Here is a 14,427-nt window from a genome sequence, read left to right on the forward strand (position 1 = left end):
GCATGTATTATAGTTATGACCCCAACCAGGAGTTATTTATGTTAAAAAAGGTAAGAAGTTCTGATGCTGTTTTGGAATTGTTTTTAAACTATTGAGAATAAATAACGTACGCATCAACATGTGTTAGCTAGGTTACTTCATTTAATTGGCGCTTATCTAGAGAGCATGACCCATATTGATCCTTATGAAGAGCAAACGCTGATAATTAACATTGATAATGATTATATAATTGATTAATGATGGATTTATATAAACAAAGTTGTTGGTTTCACTTTGGATTTTTTAAATAGAAAGTTAAAGTACTGCAGTTCTAGAATAAGGTTGATATTTAGAGTTTTATGTCTTTTAGCCGCCGTGTCAGATCCAGAGACGAGAAGAGGCTCAACAACCTCAGGATGTGATGATATAAAGAAGAATGTTGCATCAAATCCAGACATATTTTCAATCTTGACGATGAAACTTGTAAAAGTGGTTTCTTTAAAAGTGAAGTTCATTCAAACTTCAGCACTGACTGAAGTAGGAGAAATGCCTACATTTATATCCAAGTCTTTGAAGAATGTTGAAATAATGTACCTTTGAAATGAATAAAGTATCAGAATTGAACAAATTAATTTGAAGGAATGTAGAGCAACAAAAAGTTGTAATGATGTTTTTTAAAAAAGTTATTTTTATTTCTATGTTTATTCAAACTCAAGTTATGTAGAACTGCTAGGCTGCCACTTCAAACCAGTTTCTTAAAGAATGGCTTACGATTATTCTAACATGAACACCAGCTGCTTTTCACATGACGGTAGCAGTTTTGGAAAGGCGGCAGCTCTTGTAATTTCTCCTCCTGGACGGCAGGTGGCGCTGGACACAAACGAAACTCTTCACACCAACACATGGTTTTTGTTTGGCAGAAAACAGCCGAACGCGTTTGAAGTTAAGAAATCGTTTTATGTTGTTCAGGTTCGTCTTTACATGATGTAGCGGACATGAGCAGCAGCTACCCCACGCCGGTTTACTCCCACGCCGGACGCGGAAGCTTCCAGGACGTTTACGAGCCGGCGGAGGACTCGTTCCTGCTGATGGACGCGCTGGAGAAAGATGCCGAGAGGTTGCAGCAGATGAGGCAGGGCTGCACCTTTCCTCCCTGTGGATGATGTTCGTTTCCGTGATAATCATGTAACTGAGCCGTTCGCGCTGTTTGCAGCCCCTGCGTGTGCGTGGAGGTGGGCAGCGGCTCCGGAGCGGTTTCTGCTTTTCTGGCGTCGGTGGTCGGACCTTCAGCTCTCTACCTGTGAGTTACTCTGACACTTTATTATTAAATGCAGACACGATAGTAAAATCAACGCGTTATTGTTTGGATATTATGTCATAAATCAGCGTAAAGAAACGTCTGATAAAGTAAGGGAAGTGAGGTTCTAAAGCGACGTTTGAAGCTTTGAACACGTGTGGAAACGTAAAGCATCCAGAAAGTCATGAGGTAAACATGGGATCATTCATAGGGGCTAATTGTTTTTTTTAAAAGTGCATATTTAAAAAAAAATCATAATTAGAACAAAATCAAATTGTATTTCCTAAAATGCATTATTAGCGTTCCTGTGGTTTGCAAAGGATCCATCAGCTACCTTAATTCATTTAATCCTCAATTTTCCCCAAACATGCAAATCTTAAAATCAGATGTCATTGATTGTAATTTGAAATAATGAACACTGAAAAATAACCAAAAATTTAGAAATATAAAAGGAAAAGTATTTTTTATAGTTGGTCAGAATAATGAGTGGTGTTTTTCACCAAATATGAAAGATCATAATATGAATATAGTTTATATAGTGACATCACAACACTTGCACCATAAATTACACAGATTCTCTGTGTAATTTGAATTTGAGCACCGTACTAGGCTGCATTCCAGAGCTTGGACATGTTTCCATAATTATATCATACTTTAGTGTCATCACAGTAACATAGATCCTAAAGAAAACATTTACAGTAGAGGCCTTTTTTTTTCCATAAATGAAAATCATAAATATGTAGTTAATTTGTCACACAGTAAGACTAGAGGGGTCTTTGACTCCAGGTGTCATGTGACCTCACCGCATGCTGACCAGGTGATCCAGCCTATTGTAGCCACAGTTTCCCTCAGACTGACAGTAAAGTGGTCGGCAAGGAGGCAACAACTAACACATAGCATGAGGTTCCCACTCACTGGTTACCAGACAAACTCCTCCCTCCTGAGAGACGATCATTATCAGTGGAAAGTCAAATCACTGGTACATGAACAAAAACAAAGATTCATTTAAAGCAGGAGCCCATCAGAAATGTTTGATATTGTTTTTGACTTGCAGCTGCACTGATGTGAATCCAGCTGCAGCTCAGTGCACAGCCAGAACCGCCTGCTGTAACCGGGTCGCCCTGCAGCCCGTCATCACAGACCTGGTACTGATCACTGACAAACGTCTAAATGGGAACAAAAGTTATGTAAATGTTGCTGAATGAAACTGTTAGTGACTTTAACAAAGCATTATTAAAGACTCAGTGTTACTGTAAGATGAAGTTCAAAGAAATGTCATCCAACTTTATTTAGTTTGAAGTATGAAAATGAACGCCTTGTATTAAATGATGTATTGTTGTCCAGGTGCAGAGTCTTTTTCCAAGGCTTTGTGGGACGGTGGACGTCCTCCTCTTCAATCCTCCCTATGTGGTGACGCCATCAGAAGAGGTGCGTAGCTCACTAGCTAGATTAATCTTTTCATGATGGTCTAATGAGGTGTTTAAATGTCCAGGTGGGCAGCAGAGGCGTGGAGGCGGCCTGGGCTGGAGGAGAGCGAGGCAGACAGGTTACTGACAGGTTCCTCCCTCTGGTTGCTCAGCTGCTCTCCAGTAGAGGCCTGTTTTACCTCGTCACCATCGCCGAGAACAAGCCAGGCTAGTAGGGATGTTTGATGCAAAATCCAAGTTATAACAATGAGAAGCTGAAGGTTTTGTTTCCCCACAGAGGAGATCATCAGGTTAATGAGGCAGTTTGGGCTGGAAGGAGAGACCTGCTTGTCAACCAGAGCTGGGAACGAGAGGCTGTCTGTCCTGCGTTTCTATAGAAACCAGCAGAGGTGACGGTGAAAGGTAAAGCGCAATCATTGTCATTTATTTTAATGTCATGCAGAATCTACATTATTGCTACAGTCAGTGATTGACTTTAATGTAAACTGGGTTCTGATCATTTGTCAGACATGCATTAGTGGAGACACTTTAACTCTGTTGCTGCCAGACTACATGTCCATCTAGTCCCAGTTTGACCGCCCCACTGGCCACCAGCTCCAGAGCTTTAGGGAACGCTTTGTGCTCAGCCTCTCTGATTCTGGCAGACAGACTCTCCTCTGTGTCTCCAACCAACACCGGTACCGCTTCCTGGACCACGATGGCTCCTGCATCCACCTCTTCCTATAAACACAGCAGAGCTTGTGTTGCGTGGATGCAGGTTATTAAATGCATCTTTATCTTTCAGGGCAACACTTACTGCTACAAAGTGGACAGTACACCCAGTTAGTTGCACTCCAGCCTGAAGAGCCTGTTTCTGGGCATTGACCCCTTTGAATGATGGCAGCAGAGAGGGATGGATGTTGAGGAGCCTCCCTGGAGTAAAAAGTTAGTTAAAATAAAATGTTTGTATTTTTGTTTAAAATAAACTTTACAAATAAAGACTTTCATACCATTCCATTTCTTGACAAAGTTCCCAGTAAGGATCCTCATGAAACCAGCCAAACAGACCAGTTCCACTCCAAACTCCTCCAGCACCGAGTCGATGGTGGCATCAAACTCGGCTCTGCTGCCATACAGCTTATGATCCACAACCTGTTGGAATGAAAACAAACCAATCAGTAAAACTTCCCATTCAATCTGATAGATCCAAACCTACCCTGGTCTGGATTCCAGCCAGAGCTGCTCTCTTCAGACCCTGAACTCCAGGTCTGTTAGAAATCACCAACACGATCTCAGCTGAGCTGCATGGAGTTTTAGCCTGAGCCATCAGGGCCTGCAGGTTGGTACCTGAACACAAACCAACATGTCACCAGGAGCATCACTACCAAACATCTAGAGACGTCCAACACACCTGTACCAGAGATGAGAACCGCTACTCTGGTCTTCTTCTGTGTTGTCGCACCATTTCCATGGCAACCAGCATCCTTTACTTCCACAGTCCCAGCATTCATCAGGCTCTGCTTCAGGTTGCAAACCACCACAGAGGAAACATCTGGAAAAAAATAAAAAGATGAGCTGAATATATTTACATCTACATTTGCTTTAACTGTTTTTTTTCTCACCAGGTTGCTTAGGAACCAGACGGCCCACCACCCAGGCCTCATCATTGACCTGTAGCTGAGACAGAACCTTCTGAGCATCAGCCGGGCCGACCACCAGAACCGCACCGAGCCCACAGTTAAAGGTTCTGCTCATCTCCTCCTCACTCAGACGTCCTTCCTCATAGAGCCAAGAGAAAACAGCTGGAATCCTCCACTGGGACGCATCTGCAACAAACCACCAACATCAGTGTTTCTTCCTTCCATTAAACTTTACTAAATGAAGATCAGAGTCTGTCTGCTTTCCTCTCACCCAGCTCTGCTGCCAGACCCTGGGGCAGAACCCGGGGCAGGTTCTCCAGAAGCCCCCCACCGGTGATGTGAGCGTAGGCTTTAACCGCCCCGCTGCGCAGGACGGGCAGCAGCAGGCGGCTGTAGATCTTAGTAGGAGTCAGCAACACGTCACCTAAACAGAAATTAAAGAAAAATAATTAATCAAGGTTTTTTAAGTCTTACAACATTTGGACCAAACTTTATTAGAAACTGACCGACAGTCTGGTCCTGGTTCCCAAACGGAGCAGCAGATCTGAAGCTCAGTTTGCTTCTCTCCAGAACTTTACGGACCAGACTGAAGCCATTGCTGTGAATCCCAGAGGAAGCCACTCCGATCAGCACGTCTCCCGCTGAGACGTCCTGTAACCGTGGCAACAAGGCGCGCCGCTCCACTGCGCCGACACAGAACCCGGCCAGGTCGTATTCTCCTGCAGCGTAAACACCGGGCATCTCCGCCGTTTCACCGCCTGTCGGATGGTTCAGAAACATCATGAAGTCCGTTTGGGTTTCAGACCGGCTGCGTCGGTTCGGGTCGGTTTTTACCCAGCAGGGCGCAGCCGGCCGTCTCACACGCCTTAGCAACGCCGCCGACGATGGAGGAGGCCACCTGCAGGTCCAGACTGCCACAGGAGAAATAGTCCAGGAAGAAGAGCGGCTCGGCGCCGTGAGCCAAAACATCGTTCACACACATGGCGACCAGGTCCTGACCCAGATCGTCATGACGACCACAAGCCTGGGCAACCTGGGAACAGAATCGGGACACAGTGAACAAAATTAATTTACTACTTTTAGTAAAAAAAAAAAAAATTAGGTGACCTCTGACCTTCAGCTTGGTTCCAACACCGTCCGTCCCAGACACCAGGATCGGGTCAACAAACCCGGCCGCCTTCAAGTCAAACAGTCCAGCAAAACCTCCCAGCTCTGCATCACAACCTGAGACAGAAACATCAGTGGAGCAGAACCAAAAACACTCAGTTACCAAAGAGCAGAGGAGCGATACCGGGTCGGGTCGTGGTTCTGGCCAGAGGCTTGATGATCTCCACCAGCTTGTTCCCAGCACTGATGTCCACTCCACTGTCTTTGTAGGTCAGACCCCTGGAACAAAAAGAAAATGTTGAAAACTTTAAAGATGTTAACTGCATGTCAGCTGGTAAATGTGAACAGTTAATAAAAGTTTATTTTTTGTAACTACAAATATAAACTGACTGCATAGAACTGGAAATAATTACTGACAAACAAAGTAGGCCAGTAAACTGGAACAAATCTTTATTTGAATACATCTCAGTCTTTTTGATTTATTTATACCCAACAACTTTAACTATTATCAACTTTATCCATAAACCTTTTATTACAGGAGCTGCAGAAAGTTAACAAACCGGTTCTGGTTCTGGTGAGCGATGGCCCGGTGGCCAATGTCTCGCCGGTACACGGCGCCCGGGAACCCAACAGCGGCCACGCCCTGATTGGCCGCCTGCAGGGCGGCGTCCAGGCTCGACCTCACCGCCGTCACGGCCAGCACTCTGCCACCGCTCGACACCACGCGGCCGTCCTTCAGGGTGGTGCCGGCGTGGAACGCCTGCAGCCCGGCGTCCTGCAGCTGGGTCAGACCTGCGGCACAAAACACCACGTCACGCACCCAACGCCTCAACTTCTGGTCCAGAACCAGGACCCTGCAGCAGGCCGACCTGTGATTTCAACCCCTTTCTGGTAGGAACCCGGGTATCCGGCACTGGCCATCACCACGGTAACCGCAGAGCTGCCCTGCTGCCACACTGGGGCGTTGGAGGCCAGGTTCCCGGTTACGGTGTTCATGATGACGTCATAGAGGTCGCTCTGGAGCAGAGGAAGCAGAACCTGGCATTCTGGGTCGCCAAAGCGACAGTTGAACTCCAGAACTTTTGGGCCCTGATTGGTCAGCATGAGGCCTGCGTACAGAACGCCTGGAAATACAAAAAATTAGAAAGTGTGCTTTTACTACACCATCCTTTGGCTTCCATTTAAACTATAAAATAATCTCATTCCTGCTGGATTATTTCTAAACCTTCAATCTGTTATAAACAGTTTTACCCATATAAGGAGTTCCTTCCTGCCTCAGCCCATCCACAGTCTTCTGCAGGATCGTCTCTCTGATCTGCTGCAGCAGCTCCTGACTCACCTGTGAGGGACAAACCGTCAGCTAGAAACCAGAGAAGATAACAGATCAAAGCCACCCTAGTAACTGTCTCCTAGCAACCTGAGGGGTGGGGCAGTAGGCGCCCATCCCGCCGGTGAGGGGCCCCTGGTCTCCGTCCTGGAGTCGCTTGTGGTCCTGAGCCGGCGGCATCAGAGACACCCAGGTACCATCGCTGAAGCACAAACACTTAAAGACAATTTTACAAAATTAAGTTCAAAACGTTTCGTAAAGGCAATTTAGCAGAAAGTTTAACATTAAACTCACAGACACTTCCTGTCCCTCCAGAAGCTCCTCAACCACAACCGTTGTTCCTGCCGACCCAAAGGCGCCGTCCTACAACAGAACAGGGATTTTTTTATAAAACCAACTCTTTTTAAAGTTGCATTAGTTCGGTGTGGAGTGCTTTGTATTTCCTGCCTTCATGATCTCCATGACGGCCCGGCAGGCTTCGTCCCGATCCCCGGCGACAATGACTCCCTTCCCTGCCGCCAGCCCGCTGGCCTTCACCACCAGAGCTGGAAAGTCGGCGCTGTGAAGAAAGTCCAAACAGATTCAGAACCAAACTTTTTAACTTGGATTTCAGAAGACGAGCAGAGGCTCGGAGCGGACCTGCGGATGAAGCTGCAGGCCTCCTGCGGGTCGCTGAAGGAGCCATAGCGAGCCGTGGGAACGCCGTGACGCTCCATGAACGCCTTAGCGAAACTCTTACTGGACTCCAGCTGAGCCGCCGCGGCCGTCGGTCCAAAACACAGAACACCCGCCGCCGTCAGGTCGTCCACCATACCTGCAGAGACGATGTGGGTCAGAACCGCCTGAGGTTTGATTGAAGGGAGAAAAACGACTGGAATCGACTCCACCTGCTGCCAGTGGAGCTTCAGGTCCGACTACGACCAAACCGACGTGGTGGTCCTTACAGAACTGAGCCAGGATGCTGTGGTTGCTGACCGACACCTCTGCAGAAACAAGAAGCCTCAATGTGCTGAAAGCAACAGAGACTCACTTCTGTTTTTAAAGATTTCCATCAAGTCACTGCAGCAAAAACGCAGCATGGAGTCTGACCCACTAAAACACTTTGAGTCATTTCAGATAACAGCTCAAGCAGCAACAAAGTCAGTTTCTAAGAAGAGATTCTTCCCAGGTACCAGAGTTGCTGATCTTGCTGCAGCTGGCGGTTCCCGCGTTCCCCGGAGCCACCAGAACCTGCTGGACCCGGGGCGACTGGGCCAGCTTCCAGGCCAGCGCGTGTTCCCGTCCTCCGCCTCCCACCACCAGAACCCGCTCCGCCATCGCGACTGGAACCAGAACAGATTCAATTTAAAGGAGGATTTCCACTCAACCGTGTAATTATGCAAGCGCTGACCTTTAGCAGGAAGAGCCGTGACCTTTTCCAGGGGATGGAGGTCCGATTAAATCGTAAATAATAAATCAGCTGGAGCAAAAACCAAACAAGACTTTTAGCACAACCTGCATCGATCTGGAGCCCCAGATTTCTGCAGAAACTGCATAAAGATGAGCAGGCTAATCTCTGGGACAACAAAGAGTCCAGTGTTTGACCCCAGCTGAACATCTTTAACTCCGATTGGAGTCACACGGCTCATGTGACGTCCTCACCCAAATCACACTGAACAGCTTTTAGACACAAACTGATAGAAAAGCTAATATAATAAGCTGGGAACAGTGTTAAAATGCTGCAATAAAAAAAATGCATGCGTTATTTACATCCAACACCAATTTTAAGCATTTCTTTTCTACGCATTCTTGACTTTAAAGCGAATCTAGTAACAAAAATACGTCGACATGCACAAAATTAACTAACCTCTGTTAGTATGAACCAGGAATTAGTCGCAGCCCGTTTCACCTGATGTGCATTCCCTGCTCTCTGCGGGTGGACTGACCCTCCGTGGAAGCTGCGGGGACAAATGTCACGCAGCACATTAACACACACATTGCGTGGACTCACAGTGACGCACGGTGAGAAAAACATGCAAAGTTTGAAACAAAAAGAGAAAAACAAACCGAAAAACAAAGATGAAAGACTAGCAAACACCGTCGACACGTGTGGAGTCTTAACTTCACCAAATGATGGGAGGCAAACTTTTTGGATTCCACAACTTCCTTTGGGAGAGAACGCGCAAAGCATCATGGGAGACGTAGTTAATTTGTCGAGGATAGCTAAACTGAAAAAAGTTATCTTTTTTATTTTTTAACAATTTGCAATAAATTACCATTAACATTTAATGAGGTAATAATTAAGCTTAAATGATCATGATACAAAAAATAAAAAAAATTAAGTAATTTCACTCTAACAACTTTGTGTAGCCTTGTGGCTAATTTTGACACATTTACATAAATATTTGATAAAGTTTCTCTTGAAACTCTAAAGCACTTTTCCCAAATAAAAAATCGACCTTAAATCATAGTAAGAAAAAAACATACAGAAGAAACCTCTGACCACTCCTTGTGGTCAGAGGTCACAACTGCCTTCTTACAGGAACATTTTCGACATCCAGCAATAGTGATTTTATACATCATTCATTAATTTAATCAGAGTTATATTTGATCTTAGTACAGTTTTATAATATTTGTTGAATATTTCACACAATAAAAGTGTTACCCTTTTAATGAAACACGTAAGTAGCATCTGACATTACATTTTTATCAGAAAAATAAAACTGCACCAGCTAAACTCCTCCACTGACTGAAAATCCAAGTTTCCCCCCTTACTTTTTTTAAAAACATTTTTGCAGAGACAAACAAACTGAACTGGATATTTCATCCAACAATATTTTACAAACTAACATTTATTAATCATTTACCTACATTTGCTGTATTTTCATACTCAAATATTTTTTTCCCATTGGTTAAATTTCCTCCAACATCACAATCTCATCTTCTTCATTAATCTTTCACAAACTTTGTGTTTTTGTTCACGGCCAGGATTACCTTGGTCAAAAAAATGTCTTCCTTCCTCACTGCATTTGTTATATTTCCTAAATGCTTCACTGCATTAATCAAAAATCACCTGACCTTTTTATTTCAGAAGAACCTGCACATCATTCTAGAATCTCTCTACATTATCAAATCCATTTCATTCACTTTCCACTGAAAACTTTATTTCTACTCAAGTTCAGATTAGTACCTGAAGATGAGAAACGTTCCCTAAAAAGAAATGCAGCCGATCTTCAGGGAACGATTTTGGAAAGTTTCCTTAAAGCTCTTTAAGAAACATAGTTTAAAACTTGTATCAGCCACTCAGAGATAATACTTACTAACAGTTTCATAGAATAACACAGAAGAATCTGTTGGCACTAAGTTTGCTAACTTTCCCTTTTTTTCTACAAATGTTCATTATGGTTATAAACTTCAAACTGTTTTAATTTTCCCTCAAAAAATGTAATTATTTGCAAACTGTATCCTGGCTTTTTTTGCTTGATAATTCCTCACTGATTCCAAACTTCTACATTTAGAATAAATAAAATTGTATACTTGAATATTTATGCATTTAGCATTTGAGTTTATATTTGAGTTTCACATTGAACATTAAAGTTTGAACTTTTTAAAAAACACACAGGACATTCCACAAAAACATGTATTATTATTATTATTACAATATTACATGTGAAACAAGATGTTTTTCCATCTTTAGTGGAAGAAGCGGAGCAGAAAATGAACCGCAGCTCACCACCTCCATCTCTATATTTCAGTCTCATATCTCAGATGGATTCGAGGCTTTTATTGCTTCTGAAATAAATCACTGAACTCAGAAAATCAGCGTTGTGGCTGAGTGGAGGAGAATAATCAGAAAGCTGCCTTCCAGTCCAGCGTTTCTCCAGTCGGCTCTTCCGTCCTCACAGCAGAGGAAGTTCAGGAGCCTTGAGGAGCTGCTGAGCCGCATCTGAACCCGTCAGCGCGAACAGCGTGACCCCTGAACTGTACGCCGCGGGGATGCTGACGTGAGCCGTCCTGGGCCCGTCCTCCAGCTCTTCCTCCAACATCATCTGCCTCACTTGACCTGGAGAAAAGAAAACCAGAATCAAACATGGCGGCTCAGAGGTCGGTGTCAGGAGAAGGTCGCCGCCTCACCCTCGACGTCCAGCTTCTGCCAGCGCGGGTCGGACTGGATGTCAGAGAGGTCAGGCGGCGAACCGTCAGGCGTCAATCTCTGCAGAACGTCTTCCCGACGAACCAGCAGCACTGACTGGCTGCAGAGTCGCTGGTGAACTTCGACCTCCCCGACTGAAGGACAGAACAGAACCAAACTTCTTTATGTTCAGATAAGAGTAGAAAAGAAAACAGAGATTCTGATAAAGAAAAACAATTTGAATTGACTTGAAACATTTAGAAACAAAAAACAGACATAAATGAACTGAAATCCACATTTATTTGACAGCTCTGCACCAGTACAGCTCACTTAAACACACCAACATGTAAACCCAACTTTAAGTTGTTCACTCAGTGCAATCAGGAGTAAAATGACCAATGAGAAAACCGACAGGTTGACTGCTTTGGTCAAATAAACAATAAATCTTCTGGCTCACACACCTACATCCAAAGGGTTGGTCATAAAAACGGCTCTGGGTGCGACTCCAAATATGAGCTGATGGTGCCAAGCGTCGGGCACCTCCTCGCCGTCGGGCACGGCCAGCTGCATGTTCATGGTCGCCACGGGAACGGCGCCCTTCCTGATCCAGCGTGCGAGCCACGGGACCAACCTGACGCGCCGCCGGGGATAAAGGTGGAAGAAGCGGCCGACGGCCTTCCCGCCGCTGGCCTCCTGAGCGCCTCGGATCAGCTGAGCGTGAGTCGCACCTGGACGAAGGTAAACATCACCGGTCGCCAACGGCAACAAGAAAAACGATTCACACTAGAGATTTTATCCATTTTGAAAGATTTAACTCAAGGAAAATCTAGATTATTTTTAACTAATTCACTCCTTGTGTTTACTAAATTCAGAATGATGTCAGGGCGGCCATCTTTTTTTTTTACTTTGAATTCAGATCTACAATGAAATATTTGGGTCAAGATGTGAGTTTTTTTCTATTACAAGAATTAACTTGTAATTTCAAGAGAATTTCAACATAAAAATTAAAAAGTTTAAATGAGGAATGTGAAGTTTTACATTGCTATAAGTTTTACAGATAGTTTTTTTTAACCCATCATTAGAAGAACTCTAAACAATTATTTAGTTTGTTTTAACGACAGACACATAAGATGTTAATAACTAGAAGCCTTTTTTCTCATTAAAACGACTTTTACTCGTAATTTTAAGATATTTATCTAGTAAAATTTGTAATTTTTTCTAATAATATTATCACGACTTTTAGAAAAATAATTAATTAAACAAAAGTTCTTGTAGCCTGACTCTAACACTTCATCGTACAACTCCCAGATAAATATCTTCTGTCATTTGTAATTTCTTTTTCCGACGAGAAAACAAGAAAATCAATTACAATTGGATGTCATATGAAACAAATCTTAAATTTTATTAATCCAGATCCCTTAAAATCCTTAACAAATTATAACCTGCAGATTTATATTCAACTCTCTGTACTCTAACACAATTAACATATTTTAAATACAGAAAATCATGACAAGAAATAGATTTTCTGTCTTTACTTTGGCGCCCCCTTTAGGCCAGCGCCCCTATATGCGTCACTGCTGTCAGTTCTAGTCTGAATATAAATGAACAGCACCATATTTCGCTGTCAAACATGTTGGAAAACTATTCTTCACCCACCAACATCCCATAATATAAACACGGCCGCACCTCACCAGCTTCGCTGCGGGACAGCAGGTAGTCTGGCAGCGGAGACTCGTTCCTCCTCAGGCGGGTCTGGACGCAGCGGTCAGCTTCTTCCGGCGAAACATCCACACCGAGGGCCTTCAGGACGTCCACCACCGCTGTGGCCCCGCAGGCCGACGCTCCGATCTGCTGGGTCTGCCTCTCCAGAGCCTCCTGGATGGACCACAGCATGGCAGCAGCCGCCTCTTCCTCCTCCTGGTCCTCCGGCTCTGCCTCCATCCGAGAGCTCCACCTGCGGAGAAACGATCAGCTTGCTCTCATTTTAAATCAAATTCAGCGCCACTATCAGTTATAAAGCGACAACAGCGACACCTACTGTCGCTTCTGTAAAATATTTCAATCCGTTCGGCTTTTGCTCCGTTTCACTTGATATTTTTCTCCACTTTCAGCCAGACTGACAACCACCAGCTGACTCCAACAACAATGCTCAGTGAGCATGCGCACTGTACACGGCAACATGTTCGCTGCTTCTATTCCAAGACGGAAGACAAACAGCTCGGCCGCTAGCGCCTCTTGTGGTCAGAGGTCACAACTGCATCCTTACAGGAATCCAGCAATAGTGATTTTATACATCATTCATTAATTTAATCCAAGTTATATTTGATCTAAATTCAGTTTTATAATATTTGCTGAATATTTCACGCAATAAGTGTTGCACTTTTAATGAAACACGTAAGTAGCATTAAAAGTGTAAACTTTGTATTTTCTGTAGTATATAACATTTTAATGCAGTTACACTAAACATTATATAAAAAGCCTATTAAAGGGGTGCTGTGGTGGCGCAGGGACAAAGCACAACCCATGCACTGAGGCCCTAGTCCCCATGCCGGTGGCCACAGGCTCGAGTCCCATCCTGGTGACATTTGCCGCATGTCTTCCCCCTCCTTCATGACCCTCCTTCCTGTCAAACTACATTCAAATAAAGGCCACTAAAGCCAACAAAACCTTAAAAAAAAGCCAATTAAAAGTGTCAACTTTGTATAGAAATTTGACACTTTTAATGTCATATTTACAAAATGACATTTAATGACACCATTTATAAATAGTCCTTTGTCATTTTTATGCACACTCCTTCAAATAAAGTGTTACCAAATTTACTTAATTGCATCCAGATTGTTTTAAATTATATCAAACCCTGGCTCACCTACATGCTTAGTTGTAGGTGAGCCAACTAACATTTTAAATCAAATCTGAGTTGATATTGTGACATTTTACCTCATTACGATCTTCAAAGACCCAATTAAAAACATATTTTCACATTAATATTATAAAATCTCACCTGGTTCTCTGAAGCAAAAACAAGCCCCCAGCATCCCGGATCCTTCACCTTACTCAATGCTCAACACAGGACATGCCGTTCCACTTGCTGAAAGCGTAAAAACATTAACACACTACAAGTTTTGGCCGATTTATTTTGCTGAGAAATTTCAGACTGGAATTTTGATTTCTCTCATAAAGTCATTCCTTTTGTTGATTTGGAAAATCTCTAGAAGATTTTGAGCGAAAACCAGAAACTGTTTAGAAATGAGCTATCATAATGCTCAGATATTTTAGCCAGACTTGCATGTTTTCATGCTTGTTGCAGCAACAATATGGAGAAAAAATTATATAGTGTCATTTCTAAATCACAACAATATGAAGCAGAAAATCCTGCAGCTTCTTTAGAGTTGGTTTGCATACTTACCGCTCAGCAAGGCTGCAAATAAATTCTTACAAAGTTCAGTTTTCAGTTTATTTATATAGCACCAATTCACTTTATAAAACGATTGAACAAAATCATATTAATTCACTTGGACTTCAAGTCATATTTTACTATGTCTGATAGCAGGAACTCAGGA

At 43.5% G+C, this 14,427-nt stretch overlaps 3 protein-coding genes across 5 annotated transcripts; 1 reads left to right on the top strand and 2 right to left on the bottom strand.

Moving 5' to 3' along the window:
* Nucleotides 1–839: 839 nt before the first annotated feature.
* On the top strand, nt 840–4,565 carry hemk2 (HemK methyltransferase 2, ETF1 glutamine and histone H4 lysine). Its single transcript, XM_008429247.3, has 7 exons — nt 840–1,111; nt 1,193–1,279; nt 2,331–2,421; nt 2,621–2,704; nt 2,769–2,910; nt 2,981–3,105; nt 4,308–4,565. Exons 1-6 carry the CDS (start codon nt 975–977, stop codon nt 3,094–3,096), a joined length of 657 nt encoding a protein of 218 aa, XP_008427469.1. The 5' UTR covers nt 840–974; the 3' UTR covers nt 3,097–3,105; nt 4,308–4,565.
* Nucleotides 2,535–9,003, bottom strand: gart (phosphoribosylglycinamide formyltransferase). Of its 2 annotated transcripts, none has more exons than XM_081597461.1 (23): nt 8,803–9,003; nt 8,645–8,693; nt 8,147–8,215; nt 7,929–8,078; nt 7,644–7,739; nt 7,396–7,570; nt 7,204–7,315; nt 7,051–7,119; nt 6,847–6,972; nt 6,681–6,768; nt 6,299–6,553; nt 5,990–6,221; nt 5,614–5,708; nt 5,437–5,546; nt 5,157–5,355; nt 4,829–5,080; nt 4,594–4,746; nt 4,305–4,508; nt 4,094–4,234; nt 3,899–4,029; nt 3,693–3,834; nt 3,500–3,615; nt 2,535–3,423 (listed from the first exon to the last, which is right to left on the bottom strand). In XM_081597461.1, exons 4-23 carry the CDS (start codon nt 8,071–8,073, stop codon nt 3,232–3,234), a joined length of 3,033 nt encoding a protein of 1,010 aa, XP_081453587.1. In that variant the 5' UTR covers nt 8,074–8,078; nt 8,147–8,215; nt 8,645–8,693; nt 8,803–9,003; the 3' UTR covers nt 2,535–3,231. The 2 variants fall into 2 exon arrangements, with proteins under 2 accessions (XP_081453587.1, XP_008427458.1); XM_008429236.3 differs by having other exon boundaries at nt 8,603–8,693; nt 8,803–9,002.
* Nucleotides 9,004–10,361: 1,358 nt separating this feature from the next.
* Nucleotides 10,362–13,970, bottom strand: LOC103476728 (uncharacterized). Of its 2 annotated transcripts, none has more exons than XM_081597463.1 (5): nt 13,869–13,970; nt 12,559–12,821; nt 11,329–11,595; nt 10,870–11,022; nt 10,362–10,798 (listed from the first exon to the last, which is right to left on the bottom strand). In XM_081597463.1, exons 2-5 carry the CDS (start codon nt 12,806–12,808, stop codon nt 10,635–10,637), a joined length of 834 nt encoding a protein of 277 aa, XP_081453589.1. In that variant the 5' UTR covers nt 12,809–12,821; nt 13,869–13,970; the 3' UTR covers nt 10,362–10,634. The 2 variants fall into 2 exon arrangements, with proteins under 2 accessions (XP_081453589.1, XP_008427481.2); XM_008429259.3 differs by lacking the exon at nt 13,869–13,970 and adding an exon at nt 12,906–13,058.
* Nucleotides 13,971–14,427: the final 457 nt, after the last annotated feature.

Source organism: Poecilia reticulata, chromosome 2 (assembly GCF_904066995.2).
Source record: "Poecilia reticulata chromosome 2, P_reticulata-male-v2, whole genome shotgun sequence".
Classification (NCBI taxonomy): domain Eukaryota; kingdom Metazoa; phylum Chordata; class Actinopteri; order Cyprinodontiformes; family Poeciliidae; genus Poecilia; species Poecilia reticulata.

Bases quoted from the DNA above. Each gene is read 5' to 3' on its own strand.
- hemk2 (XM_008429247.3), top strand. From the start codon at position 975: ATGAGCAGCAGCTACCCCACGCCGGTTTACTCCCACGCCGGACGCGGA. The intron at 2,705-2,768 runs GTGCGTAGCTCA...TTAAATGTCCAG, and splicing joins TGGTGACGCCATCAGAAGAG to GTGGGCAGCAGAGGCGTGGA. The intron at 2,911-2,980 runs GCTAGTAGGGAT...GTTTCCCCACAG, and splicing joins CATCGCCGAGAACAAGCCAG to AGGAGATCATCAGGTTAATG.
- gart (XM_081597461.1), bottom strand. From the start codon at position 8,073: ATGGCGGAGCGGGTTCTGGTGGTGGGAGGCGGAGGACGGGAACACGCG. The intron at 6,973-7,050 runs GTGAGTTTAATG...ATTGTCTTTAAG, and splicing joins TGGAGGGACAGGAAGTGTCT to TGTTTGTGCTTCAGCGATGG. The intron at 3,835-3,898 runs GTAGGTTTGGAT...TCATTCCAACAG, and splicing joins TGGCTGGAATCCAGACCAGG to GTTGTGGATCATAAGCTGTA.
- LOC103476728 (XM_081597463.1), bottom strand. From the start codon at position 12,808: ATGGAGGCAGAGCCGGAGGACCAGGAGGAGGAAGAGGCGGCTGCTGCC. The intron at 11,596-12,558 runs GTGAGGTGCGGC...ACCTTCGTCCAG, and splicing joins GCTGTCCCGCAGCGAAGCTG to GTGCGACTCACGCTCAGCTG. The intron at 10,799-10,869 runs GTGAGGCGGCGA...TCTTTTCTCCAG, and splicing joins GCAGAAGCTGGACGTCGAGG to GTCAAGTGAGGCAGATGATG.